This window comes from Mchenga conophoros, linkage group LG2 (assembly GCF_057382185.1).
Source record: "Mchenga conophoros isolate Kocher_MC1m ecotype Shallow Benthic linkage group LG2, M_conophoros_male_GT1.1, whole genome shotgun sequence".
Lineage (NCBI taxonomy): Eukaryota > Metazoa > Chordata > Actinopteri > Cichliformes > Cichlidae > Mchenga > Mchenga conophoros.
The window spans coordinates 3,290,014-3,308,899 of record NC_140527.1 but is presented as its reverse complement, the minus strand read 5'-3'; the positions used below and the strand labels follow the sequence as shown (position 1 = coordinate 3,308,899).

The 18,886-nt window shown below is 40.3% G+C and overlaps 1 protein-coding gene across 1 annotated transcript; it reads right to left on the bottom strand.

The window, feature by feature from the left end:
* Positions 1-3,387: 3,387 nt before the first annotated feature.
* Positions 3,388-15,452, bottom strand: LOC146581487 (uncharacterized). The gene is made up of 5 exons (XM_085246506.1): positions 15,444-15,452; positions 8,079-8,411; positions 7,114-7,218; positions 4,019-4,083; positions 3,388-3,513 (listed from the first exon to the last, which is right to left on the bottom strand). Exons 2-5 carry the CDS (start codon positions 8,362-8,364, stop codon positions 3,388-3,390), a joined length of 582 nt encoding a protein of 193 aa, XP_085102632.1. The 5' UTR covers positions 8,365-8,411; positions 15,444-15,452.
* Positions 15,453-18,886: the final 3,434 nt, after the last annotated feature.

Below are 18,886 nucleotides of genomic sequence, written 5' to 3'. Positions count from 1 at the left end.
AGCACAATCACTCCGTGGTGAAAAAGGCCCGTCAGCGTCTCTACCACCTCAGATGCTTGAGAGACTTCCAACTGCCCTCCAAGGTGCTCAGGAACTTTTACTCGTGCACCATAGAGAGCATCCTGACGGGAAACATCTTAACCTGGTTCGGGAACAGCACCATGCAGGACAGACGAGCTCTACAGAGGGTTGTGCGGTCAGCTGAGCGCACCATCCGCTCCGAGCTCCCTGACCTGCACTCAATCTACAGCAGGCGGTGCTGGACCAAGGCCAGGAAGATGGTGAAGGACCTCAGCCATCCCAACAACAGACTGTTCTCTCTGTTGAGGTCAGGAAAGCGATTCCGCTCCCTGAAGACCAACACAGAGAGACTGAGGAGGAGCTTCTTCCCGCAGGCGATACGGTCTCTCAATCACAATCACACCACCACACAGTCCTGACCCACACATATAGTTCTTACACACACACTGGACATTCTGGACATTGTTTTCACTTCATCACTTAAATCACTGCTGCTGTTATTGTGTATATATTTATTTATACTTCTTGTGTATTTTGTTCATACATTCTTATATAGTTCTATATTGTGTATTGTGTATTTTGTTGTACATTTATTTTATTTTCAATTTAATTTATATATTTTATCTTATTCTTTCCCAGTGTGTTGTACAGTTATTTCATTTTTAACCTTAATTTATATTTTATTCCTTCCTAGTTAAATTACCCTTTTTAATTTTTTATATTTATTTCCTATCTTATTCATAGCCTTTTCCTTTTTTGTTTTCTTTAGGTCACGAGCAGTTGTCCAAGCATTTCACTACATATCGTACTGTGTATGACTGTGTACGTGACAAATAAAAATTTGAATTTGAACATTTCTTTCCTTGTACAAACAATGAAGGAAACCACATTGCTACAATGGAAATTCTCATAGACCAACTTTTATTTCAGAAGTGAAATATTTCTGATACCTGCTACTGTTAAAAAAAAACGTAGACTCTGTGGGAGGGGTTCAAAATGTTAGCTCCCCACACAGAAACTAAAAATAAAAAGCAAACGTGAAAAAGATACCTCCTGTGGATTACATCTCATTTGGATTATACATACACATTACTCAATTTTCTGTGCATTTTTTAATTTGTAATTTATCATTTTACTTACAAAAATGTTGACTCAATTTAATGTATGTCAGAAGTGTTAGTCCACCAGTTACCCACAGTTTTTACATTTAAATTGAACACTATTATTTGTTTACAGCACTCTGGTACTGTCACGGACCCGGTTCCGGGGACTTGGGGTCCGTGAGCAGTGTGGACCTGTAGTATTACTATTGCTGTTATTATTTTTATTGTTATTGTTATTATTGTATTGGATGTATGTTTGCTGCACTGTGCTCTTGTGTGTGAAGGCGCCAAAAAAAAGCTCCAGCCGATTCAAGAGAGAAGGACAACTGCTGACAAAGCAAAAACCTGTAGTGATCCCGCATGTGTCAGGAGTATCGGAACAGTTGAGACACATTTTTCTAAACACCGGGTCTCTGTGGCTTTTAAACGCCAAAAGACACTGCGCCAAAAATTGGTCCACCCCAAGGGTCGTGTCCCCCAACATAAACAGAGTAACATAATGTACACTGTTACGTGCCAGGATTGCCAGGATTTATACATCAGGGAAACCAAACAACCTCTGGCGAAGAGGATGGCACAACACAGAAGAGCTACCTCGTCAGGCCAGGACTCTGCAGTCTATTTACACCTACAGGCCAGCGGACACTCTTTCAATGATGAGGATGTAACATCCTGGACAGGGAGGAACGCTGGTTTGAGGGCAGAGTCAAGGAGGCCATTTACGTGAAAAGGGAAAGACCATCTCTGAATCGAGGAGGGGGCCTAAGGGTACATCTGTCACCATCTTACAATGCTGTGATTGCAGCCATTCCCCAACTCTCTGTGAATGGTATTTGTTCTGGCTCCTTAAGAGTCGCCCCACATGTTATGTGGTGTTATATAAGTTCATGCAATCTTTATTTGTTTCTGGGCCACTGTTCGTTTTATTTTGACATCCTACCAAAAGGGCTATCTCTCACTACTTCCTGTCTAATGGGAGAAGGACAGTTTGCTACTCCTGTGCCTGCCTATGCTACCTCTTAAGCCATCACAGTCTGTAAGTTGGCAGTAATGTTGTGTTTTACCAGTGTGTGTTTGGCACTAACTGCTGTGAGTTGCTTGTGATAGTTTGAGCAAGTGAATTCATCTAATGATGTGCTTCATTTGATATTAGGCTAGACGCTAAGTAGCACTATCTAACCTCAAATGTTAGCTTATTAAGTTCTGCTTTGCTTTGCATAGTAACAGGTCATATCATCTTCTGATTGTAAAAAACATCCTCCTCACACGGGATATTTTGTGTTTTGTTTACAGTTTTGCCATTCATCCTTTCATGTATTTCAAAAAGCTATGCTATGCATCCAATTGAATAAATCTGCCAGAAAGGAACAACAGTGTGTTTTTTTCTACATGAGATGATGGTTAAGTGAAAGGGCAGAATAGTACTAAAAATAAAAAATGTCTGTGCAGAATAGTACTCATGGCCATTAATCAGTGGTCTTTGATCAGTGGCTGTCGATGAATGGTCATGAGAATTTGCATAACTATGATGAAGGAATTGACTTTCCAGCCCATCGTTCCTTCAGTGGGCTGGTTTCGGTTATTATGCAAACGTACTGTTTATAAGATTGGGGAAACCTGCAGTCAGCTGAGACTGAAGAAGTCACCTGGATGAGTGATGAAACGTTTCCTCCACTGAAAACGCTACATCCAGATAAACAGAATCAACTTCTGGAGATTTACTTACCTGAATAATTGAGCATGCATCGAGACCTTTTTTTTATGTCGTTAAATATTTTGTATTTATCTGACCATGTCATTCAGTTTCAAGTTGTAAATAAGTAATATACTACATTACTTTTAAGAAAAATAACCAGTAATGTGTAATGCATCACTTTTTTGAATAACAAACCCAATGGTGGATACAATCAATATTTTTTATTTCTATAATTTTTTTATAAATGTATTTCCACAGTGAGCAGATAAGCATGACGCTATTTAGCTTTAGGTATAACAAGCAAAGAAGTAAGAGGTTACAAGACCATAAAGTACAAACATGCTGTATAAAGACTAAAAAAACATCTTTTTGCACAGGCACCAGTCTGCCACACAATAAACATACATTGCATATATATGGTAACAACTCTACCTATTTAATCAGTCTAGAGTACCTGAACAAGAATCCTGGCAAAAAATCTTCATAAAGGCAATTAAAACAATTTGACTTACGGCAATAACACAACAACAAAAAACCCCACTCTGCCTTTTTCATGGGGACAGCCTTTTACTGGCCCTCTCCGATGCCAGAGTATATGGTGCACTCTGGTGACTCATTCTTACTCTTCCATCTTGAAGATTTTCTTGAGGGGAAATCCAGAGCCACGTAGTTTAATTCTACTTCTTCACCCTCCTGTAAATTATTAACAGAAATGAACAAACTTTTGAAAATATTTTTAAACACCTAGAACACATAAACACAAACAACACAGAGAACAATGCACAGACATTTTTTTTTTTATTGTTTGTCTTTAGGCAACAGTCTTGTTTGACATGACTTCATGTTTCCATGCAATGGTAATTGCAGCTGTTTAGTTATGATCATGAAAACACACATCTAAAGTGATATTACACTAAAGTAAACATGTCATTGTTTACTTTAAAGGACTGGTGAGATGTCAGATGTGACTGATTACTAGACCATCATTTGACACCTACTTTTCAGATCAAACCTAGTTTTTCTAGGTTTTCTTTTTTTGCCCTTTCTTGTATTTCACAACATCAAACTGCTTTCTATTTCTTTTACAAAATCTTTAGCTTCCTCGTTCTGTGTGTTTCATCCTATCCAATATTATGATCAAAGTCAAGTCATGCATTTCAATATAGATAGATTGCTATAGGGGTGTGTGTGTGTGTACCTCATCATTTATTTGGTTGGCAGGTGATCTTTCTTGTCCAACATCATTGAAGACTGGTACTTTTCCTATTCATAGAAAGAAGACATTAAAAATGTTTTTTAAAGGATTATTTTAAGTGCTTGTCACGTCAAAATCAAGAACCAATTGTTTGAGCATTTATCACTGCCAATTTTTGTTTTTGTTTATTTCTATGCAGAATTGTGGTGAAAATGCTAACAATAGTTTTACAAAATAAAAAATTAGTCTGGAAAATTTCCATGAACTGCTAGGAATTGATTTAAAATTAAAATCTGACAGAGGTGAATTTTAACAGTTCACCCCACACAATAGAGTCGAACAGAAACATCCTACAGAAATATGCTGAAAATCCACACATTTTATTTAACATGACTCATTGGTTTAAAATATCATTGGTCTCTTTTCCAGAAGCAAGAAACTTCCATCCATCCATCTTCTTCCACTTATCTGAAGCTGAGTCGCGGGGGCAGCAGCTTAAGCAGAGAAGCCCAGACCTCCCCAGCCACCTTCTCCAGTTTGTCCGGGGGAACACCCAGGCGTTCCAAGGCCAGCTGAGAGACATAATCTCTCCAGCATGTCCTGGGTCTGCCCCTGGGCCTCATCCCGGTGGGACATGCCCGGAACACCTTACCCAGGAGGCATCCTTGTCAATGCCACCTCAACTGGCTCCTTTCAATGTAGAGGAGCAGCTGTTCTAATCTGACCCCGTCCCAGATGGCTGAACTTTTCACCCCATCTCTATGGGAGAGGACAGCCACCCTTGGAGGGAAATTCATTTCTGCCGCTTGTATCTGCAATCTCATTCTTTCGGTCACTACCGAGATACTTAAACTGTTCCACTTGGGGCAGGAACTTGTCCCTGATCCGGAGTTGGCACTCCACCCTTTTCTGGTTGAGGAACATGACCTCAGATTTGGAGGTGCTGATTCTCATTCCAACCTCTTCATACTTGGTTCCATTATCCGCAAAAAGCAGAGATGAGATTCTGAGACCACCCAAGTGAAAGCCTTCCACCACTTGGCTAAGCCTAGAAATCCTGTCCATAAAACTTATGAACAGACTGACAAAGGATAGCCCTCAGTCCATCACCCACCGGAAATGAACTTTTTGCTGGCTATCCGGACCAAGCTCTTGCAACGGTTGTATAAGGATCAAATGGCACATTGCAATGGGCCAGACACCCCATACTCCCGAAGCACCTCCCACAGGATACTGCAAAGGACACAGTCAAATGCCTTCTCCAAGTCCACAAAACACATGTAGACTGGTAGGGCGAATTCCCATGCACCCTCGAGTATCCTTGAGAGGATAAAGAGCTGGTCCAGTGTTCCACAACCGAGACAAAAACCGCATTGTTCCTCCTGTATCCAAGGTTCAACTAACGGACGGACTCTCCAGCTGCCTGGCATAGACTTTCCCAGGGAGGCTGAGGAGTATGATGCCCCTATAGTTGGAACACACCCTCTGGTCCCCCTTCTTAAAAATGGGAACCACCACCCCCAGTCTGCCAATTCAGAAGTACCACCCTTGATCTCCACACAACATTGTAGAGACGTGTCAACCAAAATAGCTCTACAACAGGGGTCCCCAATCCCAGTCCACGAGGGCCGGTGTCCCTGCAGGTGTCCTTGATCCATCACAGCTGATTTAAATGGATAAATTACCTTCTCAACATGTCTTGAACTTCTCCAAAGGCCTGGTAATGAACTAATCATGTGATTCAGGTGTGTTGACCCAGGGTGAGATCTAAAACCTCTAGGGACACTGGCCCTCGTGGACTGGGATTGGGGACCCCTGCTCTACAACATCAAAAGCCTTCATGGAACTCAGGGCGAACCTCATCCACCCTAATAACTTCCCTTCCTAATGGGGATGGGACCATCAGTTGTGTTATGCAGAAGTCAGGTTGGTACACATCTGACAGCCGTATTTGACAGCTGTTAGAATTCATATTATGGTGAAAATCAATGAGCTAAGTAAAGAGAAACAACAGTCCATCATTACTTTAGGAACTGAAGGTCAGTCAGTCTAGAAAACCGCTAAAACTTTAAATGTGTCCCCAAGTTCAGTCGCAAAAACCATCAAACGCTACGACAAAATGGGCTCATGAGGACTGCCCCAGACCAAGAGTGTGCGAATCAGGCCTTTATGGTCAAACAGCTGCTAAGAAACCACTTCTAAGGAAAGGCAACAAGCAGAGAGATTTGTTTGGGCCAAGAAACACAGGGAATAGACATTAGACAAGTGGAAATCTGTGCTTTGGTCTGATGATTCCAAATTTGAGATCTGGTTCCACCCACTATGTCTTTGCAGTGCAGAAAAGGTGAACGGTCAGTCTCTACATGCGTGGCTCCCACCATGAAGCATGGAGGAGGAGGTGTGATGGTGTGAGGGCTGCTTTGTTCGTGACAATTGTGGGGATTTATTCAAAATTGAAAACAGCATCTCTGGGAACTCCTTCAAGACTGTTAGAAAACCATTTCAGGTAAGTATCTCACAAAGCTCACTGAAAGAATGCAAAGAGTGTGCAAAGCAGTACTCAAAGCAAAGGGCGAAGATTTGAAAGAATCTAAAATATAAAACATGTTTTGACTTATTTCACACTATTTTTGTTTACTACATAATTCCATATGTGTTGACTCATAGTTATTTATAGTTTTGATGCCTTCAGTGACAATCTACAATGTAAATAGTCATAAAAATAAATAACAACCATTAAATGAAAAGCTGTGTCCAAACCTTTGACTTGTAGTGTATATACTGTTTCTCATGCTGATTTTTTTTTCTCTCCTAGATGGCGTATTTGTTTATATGGGTATAGCTCATGTATATATATATTAAAATATATTTATACTGTATACTGGGTACCACTCCTGTCAGCTAAGAACAGGAAACTGACATTATGGCTCAGTAAATAGTAAAATAAGTAAATTGCCAGGGAATGTTTTCAGCATTGAGTGAATGCCTTTGCTAAATAAATATATGTTCAAGTGTGTGTGTGTGTGTACATATATATATATATATATATATATATATATATATATATATATATATATATATATACACATATGAATTACCTTTGCACTGATTTTCACCAGACAATATTAACCTCGTGAACATGGCAAAATTCACAAGCACAGAGCAGGTCAACAGTGCCCCAAGCACAGTAACGACTGGGAACTCTGGAAGGAGAAAACATCGCAGCAGACACTTAACATCTCTGTATTTAGGAAGCAAAGACTTGTGTCAGGAAAAGCTAAAAACAAAGTATCTAAGGCTGCAACTACTTGATTGAATTTCCTAGTTATATGGTACTTTAATGATAAATTATCATAAGTTAAAATACATAACATTATGAAAGAATAAAGTTACATTGAAACCAAGCACACCGTTGTTTTTCTTGTGACATTACCAATAAGTCTGATGTGTCACATGACCCTCTTCCTTTTGAAAAAACAAAAGTTATATCCAAGATGGCCGACTTCTAAATGGCCACCATGGTCACCACCCATCTTGAGGAGTTTGCCCCCTCACATATACTAATGTGCCACAAACAGGACTTTAATATCACCAACCATTCCCATGTTATTACAGTGTATCCATATAAATGGCCCACCCTGTAGATGTTTATCATTTTTTATGCATCCAGCAATAGTTTACATATCACAAGTTCAATGGTAATTTTTAAAAACTGCAGTTAATGACAAAATGGGTGCAGACAACATTTATTCTCAGCAACCTCAAATGCACTTTTTATTCTTTACACACAAGAATGAATTAAGATTAATGGGTTGGCATGCTATGTTAACCTTAAGTGAGTTTATTATGAACCTGGCAGTATAACCTTAGTAACATAAGCTGTATACATAACCACCTCAGTATCAGGTTATCTTCTGTTAAAGTAAATTGAGCTGTTAATACTTCTAGTCGATCTAACTCAAATTCATTTTAGAGGCCTGAGAATATATCTTGTTTATTCATGAACAAACTCACAGGAATTATAAATTATTAATAAAGATGTTAATAATACTTTAAAACATACCTATCTCCACTTTAGTTCTTTTACCAAACAGGATCTCTCCACATGTCACCACAGCACAGTAGTCCATCCCAGCATCAGGTGAATTTGTTATAGTTTCGGAGAAACTGTATTCACATCTCCCGTCCTCTTTATTTTTGATACTGCCGTGGTAAATGCTGCCTGGATGGGATTCTGATGCACCTTTAAACCAGTGCACTTTGTCTTCATTTGGGGACTGATGTTTTCCATTTTTGTCCTTAGACAGGAGCGAACACTGTAGAGGCTCACTCAGATTGACTGACTCCATATCTGGAGTTTGTTTCACAGTGATAGATTTCTGCTGGGTTTTAGGATCTGTGTGATTCACAAAAAGACATTTAATGGTATTAATTGTAATTGTTTGGGTTTAGACACAGTTATGACATAAACGATAAAATGAAAATGCTTTACCATTCACTGCCACAATTGTGCCATTAATAAAACTAAACTTGTGTGATGATCCTGCTTGACAGAAGTATGTTGCTTCATCTTCTTTGCTTACATTTCTTATGGTAAGAGAAAGCACATTACCCACTTTTGTGGCATTGAATCTTGAGTTGATAAATTGTCCATTGAGTGATATTTTTTCATAAAGTAAAGTTCCTTTACTAACTGTTTGAATCATATATCCAAAATTCAGCTTAAACCAATAAAACAACTTTGTATCACTTAGCGCACATGTCAGAGTCACATTATCTCCAGGTTTAGCCACAGTTACAGAGATCTGCTGAGGAATCTCATTCATTTCAGTCACAGCTAAAGAAAACAGACAAACAGTAACAGTTAGAACAAAAGAGAAAACCTTTTTTAAAAGGTATATTCATCATGTAATGTAGAATATTACAAAGCCTCAAATATTTTGTTTTATATTGTTTAAAATGATACATCTGACAGTGTAGAAGAAGTAAACTCACACAATGTACTTAGAAGAATCAAAGGAATTAATCTTCCGATCATTGTGATACTTCAGCCTTCTCTTGCACAACTGATGTCTTCCCACTCAAAAGATTTTGTGACAAGCTGATAGAGGTTTACAAAGTCGACACTGTAGTGATTGGCTGAAGCAAGGAAAATGCACTTCCTGTAAAATTTACCAAACCATTTACAGTGAATCTAGTTGCTTATCATCATTTTCTATTGATGATTCTGCAGAAACAAAAACGTAATATCGGCATGGAAATACAGGTAGACAATTACACATGAATACGACTAAATTTACATTTGAAAACAAATTTTGTTTGTTCGTAATGCCCAATTTGTCATTTTAAGCACAGCAATTTCCTAATGTTGTAAACCTCAACATCTGGCAATAAACCCATTCTGATTCTGATTCTGATGATGCTTAATACGCTTTATGTTTAGCACAACTCAAAAAGGAAAAAGTCAAATAGTCATTAGCTGTAGTTGATATTATTAATCTTGTATCATTAAAGTAAACCAATAATTAACTCATATCATTATATAAACCCTTTTTTTAATACTAAAAGAACTAAAAGCTAAATATATTTTCTGTTTACACTGGCCATCTTCTGGTCAAAGTCACTCGGCTAGACTCAAACCAAATTCAGTTTTGTTTAAAACCAAAAGACCCAAGTGGAAAAATTTACCCTCACTCTCAAACATCAGTGACCAAAAATGAATGTTTGTTTGTTTGTTTGTTTGTTTTCATGTCATGACGTTGAAGCCAAGTACAAACAGCAAGATGCAGTTTTTTGACTAACTCTCTGTGAGGTGAGAAATAATGAGGGAACATATGAAAAGAGGCCACAACTGACATGCTGCTGATTGTTCTGATAAAAACTGACTGCAGGAAGTGTATGCTGTGTGCAGTCAAAACTTTGTTTATATAGCACATTTAAAGACCAGAGGTACACCAAAGTAGTAAAATATGAAATAAAATTCACTGTACATGGTTACGATTAGGGATGGGTATCGTTTAGGTTTTATCCGATACCGGTGCCAAACCGGTACCGGTGCTTAAACGGTGCTCAAACCGGTGCTTAAAGAATGGAGAACACAAAATTGGTCCAAAAACCTCTCATGTTCAGCTGGTTTTTTGTAAAAAGATAACAATGTTAGCCTTTTCTGCAGCTATGGGGCATATATGGTATCACTCTTGGCTGGAAGCAGTGCTTAAACAATGGAAAAAACACAAACTTTGTCCAAAAACCTCTCATGTTTAGCCGTTTCCCTCTTTTTCTTTGGTCATTTTAGCCTTTTTGGCCAGGGTGAAGGGAGCATCTGCCATCAAACAAGAAGACAGCCGCATGTAGCTATGATGATGTTTGCTAGTTCACCTTACATGCATTAATGTAATAACGTGGTTAGCCTACTCAACGTAAATTACACACGAACAACATGAAGCTACTCACGCAGAGAAGAACGGCTGCTGCTGCATCATCATCATTTCTGCTACACTGGCAGGGCTAGGGGCCAGGACTCTCCTCTTCGGGTTTTTGGGGACATTGCTAACTCCGGGTCAGATAACAGGCACCACACCCGCAGTAGATGCGCTCGGTGTGAGGTCTCGCAGCAAGCTATCAAATACGGTGCATTTCTCAGCTTTTAAAAAAAAAGCCCGCTATGCGTCGCCAGGTATTTAATCGGATTTGAGGTGTTACCTCCTTTGACAGTATCACAGTATCAGCTTAAAGCACTTGTTGCAGGCTGCTGAGTTTGCATATTTTGCTGTGAAGTACAGCCAGACTTTGGCCGCTTCGCCTTGGGCATTTTTAATCTGTAGCTCTGCTCTAAAAGAACGTACGTACCTGGGCCCGCCTACTACGCTTGCAAAGGTAAAATGATTGGCTAGAAGTGTATCACAGCTCAGGAAAAAAAAGCACCGAAATAAAGCACCGAAATGTGCGCTGCTTTTCGGTCTGGTTACTATCGTTTATGTCAGAACAGCTGCCATCATGGCACCGGACACCGGTACCCATCCCTAGTTACGATAATAGAGTACAAATACATTTCCAGACAAAACAAAGCACTAAGTAACCTGGGAGCACTATGTTAAAAGAAATATTGCACTCCTAGTGTAAAAGTTAGGTAAAATCAACACAGAAATATCAACTGGGAACACCCAGTAACACAATAGGTTAAAATTTAGATTGGAGGCCCAGGTAAAGGGAGTTGCAGTAGTCTAATCTTGAAGTAACAAAGGCATAGATACGTTTTTCAAGATCCATTCACGGTAATGCGGTAATGTAATACTTAGCCTTAGAAATTTGTTGTAGTTGATAAAAGCTAGACTGTACTACAGAGGACACTTGTTTAACAAGTTTACAATCAAGAAAGCATTGTAGTGAAGATGTCCTGGAAAATCACAAAATAGTCCAAAACAAAAGTCCATGAAAGGCACTGGAGCAGAGGAAACAGTCTATAAACATTTCAGGGTGGCAACCATGACTCCAGGCGAAGAAAGTTCAAAAGCACCACTCAGGAGGCTGACCCGGAGGACAGCTGCACAGGAGATTATACAGTTCAGGGGGCCGACCAGGGGGCCGACCAGGGGGCCGACGGCTCAAAAGCCCATGACTGAACAGATCAGGGCGCTGACCGCGGAGCCAGCAGTGGCGACGAAGCAGGTCAGGAGGCCTTGAAGGTGGCCGCTGACGCCAAACCAGGCGTGGACGATGTTTAGCAGGCTGAGCCGGACGTGGACCAGGCAAGGCAGGACCAAGCGGTGGCGCTGCAGGCAACGGCGTGGAAGCCGCAGGTTGTGGAACAGAAGGAGGCTGGACTGGCTCCTCGGGCCCTCCAGCTGATGAGGCATGTACTGGTTCTGCATCTGCTCCAGCTGGGGGGCCCGAGGAGCCCGTCCAGCCTCATGCCTCGTCAGCTGGAGCAGATGCAGGACCAGTACGTGCAGAGACCACTGGCTGAACAGAAGGCTGAGCAGGTGGTGGAGCAGATGACTGAGCTGAACGCTGCGGAGATAGCTGAGCTGCCCAGTGGGCTAAGGGCTGAGCTAACGGTAACACAGGAAATTGAACTATGGACTGAGCTGCTAACAGAGCTAATTACTGAGCTATAGACTGAAATGCATGCAGTAGTGATGGTGGTGATGATGGTTGTGGACTTAAGTCTCCTGAGCCTCTGGAACACAGGCAGGACTGCTGGGCGGGCTTGCCTGAGCGGCTGTAGGCTGTAGGCACCTGCCGGACACTAGCCGCTCCCACCCGAGGAGTAGGTATGGGTGCGGAGACGGGCTGTAGCCTGGCTGACCTCACCCTGGGGACCGGGACAGGCACTGGCAACGGCTGGGCAACTGCCGTTCTCACCCGAGGAGCTGGTACGGGTGCAGAAACTGACAGAGCCTCAGCCGGCCTGGAAACCAGAGCAAGGACCAACTGGGCCCCAGCCTCCCTCACCCGAGGAGCTGGTATGGGTGCAGGGATTCCTCAGGTGAGGAAGTAGACTAGACTGCATCTTTTGATCCATGGTCAATCATCCAGTTAAATAAATTTCCAAAAGTTGACTCTATTCATCTGGACGTAGCGTTTTCAGTGGGAGAAACGTTTCATCACTCATCCAAGTGACTAGACTGCATACATTAAAATAAAATAACCAACAAAATTATGCTTGCTGACTCTTTTACACAACATACAAGATAGATATGAGTATGTGTTGTCCTCTTTCTAAATGTATTTTAGATTTATGATTTTATAATAACAATAATAATTATTATTGTTATTATTATTGCTGTTGTTGTTGTTGCTGTTGTTAGAAAGTAAACATAAAACTAATGTCCTCGTGCATATCATAACCTTCAAGAGCATTTCCATCCAGCTTCAGTAATATTTACATTTAGACACCAAACTGTAGTTCTTCAGAGATCTTTACTGTTGAAGCCCAGTCAAACCTCTCATGGAAAAGGCACTCACTAACTTCAGCCACCTCCCCTAAGAAAGCAAAAGGTCCTACCATGCTACAAAGACACTTTAGGAAACATAATAGAGAATCCAAGGTGTTTGTCTGGTCTTCAAAAACACAAGAACCCTGCACTGCAAGCCCACACAAAACCCACAGAACCCAAAGTATCTCCTGTTAAGACTTCAGTGCCAGAAACAACAAGGCAACTCTAGAGGTCCCGTGTCAATTTCCCAGTAGTTCACAATGGTTTTGGTAGCAACAGAAGGTACGATACAATATTATTAAGGTGGTTTTAATGTAGATCAGAGATATATTTTTGTTTACTTAGAGTATTATAAAGTTATAAATCAGTGTTCCTTGTATACAGAACAAATAATAACCACGGGGTGAACTGTGTTATAGATATTTAAGAAACACATAAGTGCAATATCGATATTGGTAAGTAACAGTGTATAAAAAAGTACATTATACTCATGAACAATATTGTAGATTAGGAAATTCTTAACAGCCCTGTGGAGAATTAAAGCTGTGTATTATGTGATGCACATAACTGAGACCACTGCGGGCTGAGCTGGTGCAACGTACATACTGTTGATAGGACAGGAAGGGGCTACAAACAAGAGATGAAGACATGCCAAAAACTTTCCTGCATGTAATCCTGTGTCCAATTATTGGCAGAATTCTAGCATCAAAGTGTGTTTTTAAAGAGAAAAGTTCATTTTAAAGTATTCTGGTATGTGCCAGAATCAGTGCTTGTGAAAAACAAACAAAGCCACAAGTGGACTGCAAGATGCAAGCTGTGACTGGCTACTTCTATGCTTCCCACACCCACCAAGCCTGTTTACTCAGAATGCATATGCATCTGGGCATCAACAGGACATGAATCTAGTTCACAACAACTCACCGCAGGCTCTCTTTAGATGAAGCTGTGGATAGTTTTTAACCTTCCTCTCTGAATTTGACCTCAATTTGTTTAAATTAATGTAGTGTTGAACAAAAACACGTTTTTTAAACACACAAACTATCACTGTTTCAAAAAATTGTGAAATATTTCATGTTTAATTTGATTAAAAATTTAATATTTAGGTCTCTGTGATCGGAGACCTAATTTAAATTTACTGTCACTTTGTCAGAATGAGATTTGCAGACCACCAGATATTTGACTTATGTGTGGCTGAGGTACAAAAAACAGACCCCAAAGGAAGCAGGTATAATGAAAAAAGAAGAGGGCCAAGGATTGAACCCTGGGGCACCCCACAAGAAAGGGGGCTGAGGTGGACTCAAAATGTTCAACTTTAACACTAAACGTTCTACCACTCAAATATGTACGAAGCCAATCCAGTGCTGCACCTTTGATGCTAACCAGGTGTTCCAAACGAGAGATAAGAATATTGTGGTCAGCAGTATCAAATGCTGCAGTAAGGTCTGAAAGCACAAGGATCACAGGACTTCCTCAATCGCTAGCTAAAAAGATATCGTTAAAAACACGTAAAAGTGCTGTTTCAGTGGAGTGTAGATGTTTAAAATAGACTGAAAAACTTCCATGATACCATTAGTATCTAAAAATGTATTCAGCTGGGTAAAAACTATTTTTTCCAATAACTTTGGGAGGAATGGAAGTCTTGAAATGGGTCTAAAATTTGAGCAAGCTAAAGGGTTGAGGCCAGGTTTTTTTAATAAAGGGTTTACAATTGCATGTTTAAAACCATCAGGAACCACACTGGAAGTAATACTGCTATTTATAATTGCAAGGACTGAGGTTCCAATTGAAGGGAAAACATCTTTAAAGAGCCATGGAGGGATCACATCCACAGGAGAAACGGAAGGTTTAATTTGCCTAACCATCTCGTTAAGAATTGTAATTGAGATGGGTTCAAACTGGTATAAGGGAACAGGGACTAAATGTGGATGGGTCACATGTAGGAGGTACTATTGCTGAGCTGATGGACTCAACCCTGTTTACAAAAAAAGAAACTGATTCTGCAATTGGGGCAGATCAACAGGGGGAATGTTAAGATAAAATTATCTGAAGTGTCTCAGTGCTATGCTTTATATTAATAAGTGTCATATAATTATATAGTGTAGTATTAAGTGGACATAGCCCTGATAATAAGGGCGCTAATAGACAATAACCTATGAGTACGCTATGCAACGTGACTACTGAATGCCTGTGAAATGCTGTTGTTTGGTCTAGTGTGGGACAGCCGGTAATAAACCTGTTAGGGGCGCACCGCTATTTCGAGAGCCGCGGCAGAGTGTCATGCAGGACACATCTCTCTTCTTGAAGTGATTTTGTAAGAGAGTAAAAGTGTAAAATGGTCTACTGAGCAGTGTGTTGTCTTCCATCAGATACCTATGAGGAATCAAACGAACTCGGGGAAGTGTTGATATTTAACAGTGTTCATACATAATGTGCAACAGATTATAAGGCGCATTAACTAAAATAAAACAGATAAATTAAACTGTACTTACCTAATTCTTCTTACTTCCTCCATTTCCGTACAATTGATTCATTAATGTTGAATTCTCTCGGTGCTGCTCTATTCCCATCTTGCTGCAGTATATTGATGATTAACTTCGTATTGTGGATGGATTATTTCAGTTGTTCTCCTGACTGAAGTTTGGTCCGTTTACAGCATCCTGCCATACGATTGCATTTGTATCAGGAACCCTCACGTTAACTTTTATCAAGTGGAAAAAAGTTAGCGTTCATCCTTCTGCTTCACTGTGTTTATGTTATGCTAACATAGCTGTGTCGCTAGCGATCCAGTAGCACATCATTATATACCAGCTAGTCCAACTTCAGTAACCCTACAAACGTCACTGCTGTTTAGTTTCCTGTCTTCATTTAAGTTGGAAGTGATAGCAGAGCAGCACATTTCAATTTGTTTCAGAAATCTCTGTCAGAACATGGTAAATCATGTGTAGGTGGTAACTAGAGAGCTAACTTCTAGCTAACTTCTAAGTCCGTTAAATTTAAGAAATTGATTGGATTTTAAACTTAACCTGGTAAAGCAGCAATGCTGATCATTTTATTAAAGATGAAAGGATTTAGACTGTTTTTAACTCTCAGCGATGCCGCAGTGTTCGTTTGACTTTGGGACCTGAAGCAGACATAGTGTTGGACCCGGGTTACTCCGGGAGGCTCCTGACTGCAGTAGCCATAATGCTCCGACAATCCATCAGGCGGTGCAGCTGTGTAGCTTACCAAAGTCCTACTAAAATATTTTTTTAAAGATTTTTCGAGCGCCGTGTACCAAATAAGGTCAGAAAGCACAACCAGAATTCATACATATGGCGCACCGGATTGTAAGGCGCATTGTCGATTCTTAAGAAAAGCAAAGGATTTTAAGTGTGCTTTATAATCCGGAAAATACGGTATTTGCAGAGGAATAGTTTATTTGAGGAGTTTCAGTCAGGTTTCAGAAGTCATCACTATACAGAAACAGTGCACTCATCTCTCTGTGCTTGTCCTGCTGGACCGCAGTGCAACGTTTGATGCTGTTGACCATAATATTTTATCACATCAATTACAGCATGCTGTAGATATTTATGGTACTGTGCACCAGTGGTTTGATTCATATCTATCTAATAGTCTCCAATTTGTTCATTTTAATAGAGAGTCCTGTTCACAAACTAAGGTTAATTATGGAGTTCCACAGGGTTGCATGCTAGGACCAGTTCTGTTTACATTATACATCTTGTACTTCTTCTTCTTTTAGCAAGTATTATTAGAAGGTACAGCATATATTTTCACAAGAGACATAAAGACCTCGATGAAGCCTGTTTTTCTGTTTCTAAATTCAGTCCCTGGCTGCTGTAGCCTGCATGCCAAATATTGCATGCTAGTATGTTAGTAGCTTGGGAAAGATACAGTACTAACCTCAAGTTGCCCTATGATGCATCCAGCAGAGTGTGAATGAGTATGAAAGGTGAGCATGGTGTATAAAGCGCTTTGAGTGCTCTTTTTGTGTTTTTAAAGAACATTTTAAGTAAATAAAAAAATTAAAAAAAACCAGCAAACTGGACAAGTGGAGAACAAAGTAATGTCAGGCCTAAAAAAAGACTTGTCTATACCAGATGAACAGTGAAGGTAGCATGTTCAACACTATCAGTCATAAGGTTGGCCTCCAGAGTGTTGAAACAGAGTGGGATCATCTTGACAGACAAAGACAACTTGAAAATTACAAGAAATCTTGACTTTGTGCTGTTTTGTGTTGAAGAATCCCTTTCCCTTATATACTGTATGCTTGTTTCTGCATGTTTCCACATTTTAGTAAATCACCACACCTTTTTTCCCATTTTCTTAGTAAAGAAAAGGAAATGAGCAGCAGCTCAAGAAAATATGTTTTTATTTCCTCTCTAAGAATGTCAGCTGCCCTGATACTTGGACTTGGCCACCTGTGGTAAATGTTGAGGAGTAAAATGCGGATGCTAATGACAGTGTTGACCATGGCATGAATTTAAAACAAACCTTACATCCTGTTACAAATTCTGTTTTCTGTGATGTATGCAGTTTCTGTCATTTGTTCTTCTTTTAGGCTTAGGAAATACACATTTGGGTGTATTTATAGTTAGTTAATAGCCTCAGCTGAGAACAGTAAAATGACGTAGTCATATTAGACCTCATGCATTTATTTCACAGAATGGAAACAAGGACATATTAACAAGACATATTCACCTCCAACTACAAGCTGCCAAGCCTGGGAGCCATCGCCAGTCCCCTTCGAGAGCTTCCCCAAACTGCAGCTCAATTCATGTTTATCTATTCAGCCACAGAATTTCAAAGACAGACTCAGGACTGCTCCGAAATCGAATCCAAATGACTTTGCAAAATTATTTATTGATTCGCTTTTTTTAATCTACTAAAATGCTGTCAAACCTAAAATGAGGATGTGGGCCCAGCTAGTGAAATGCATTACAAGGGTTCTTTGGTTATCCACAAGCCAGGCAGAGAGAAAGAAAGAAAATCCTTCAAGGACACCTCCGTTGGCTGAAGGACTGTTGGTTAACTGGGTGATAGGACACTCTCTTAAGTTGAACACAGGATGCACAAACACACGTACACATACGCATGTACACTGACACAGATGCACACTCACTCCCCTCCCCATTCCAAATGCATCCGATGCTTGCCCCCCATCTGATGCAGACGGCGGATCAGCTGGACCTCGTGGAGATGCCGCGAACCGATGCTGCTGTCTAAATACGGTTGTTAAGTGATGACGTGACGAATCCTGCTTCCGGGCCTAAAGTAGTCTGCGTTTAATATGGCTTTTGTGTTGTTAACATGTTTAATGTTTTGTATTTTCTTCTATTTGATCTCAAAAAGCTCCTAAAACAGTCAGTGATCACTGTTGACCTCCCTCGGCTTTTATTACCGCTAAGCCCTGTTCAGCTCCACAGGAATCTCTCCCAGACCACAGACTCATAATACAAGTCAGAGCTTTATTTTAAAAAATAAATAAATAAAGTTGTGTTTTCAAAATTGGAGTTCAAGTTATTTTTATTTCCAATAGTGTTAACAAGATTTTTTTCAAATTTTCATTGTAAGTGGGCTAAAGCAGTTAATTAAAAGTAGTCTAACATAAATGTAAATGCTGTAATTTGCTTATTTTAATAAACCATGTAACTTGGATGGATTCGATGCTGGCGTGACCACAGTGCTGTCACGGACCCGGCTCTGGAGGACTCAGGGGTCTGTGAGCAGTGGTTATTATTGTCATTATTATTATTACGACTATTATTTGGGGTCTGTGTCGTCTACTGTTCTGTCCACGTTTGTATGTAGAGTGCGTGTGTCTGCTTCTCTCTCTCTCCCCCCGTCCTTGGGGCTGTTGACGGAAGCGCGCGTTGTGGGAGAGGCGTGTCCGGGCGACTGTCGTCACCGGGAGTCCCTCTTTGCTGTTGCAGCT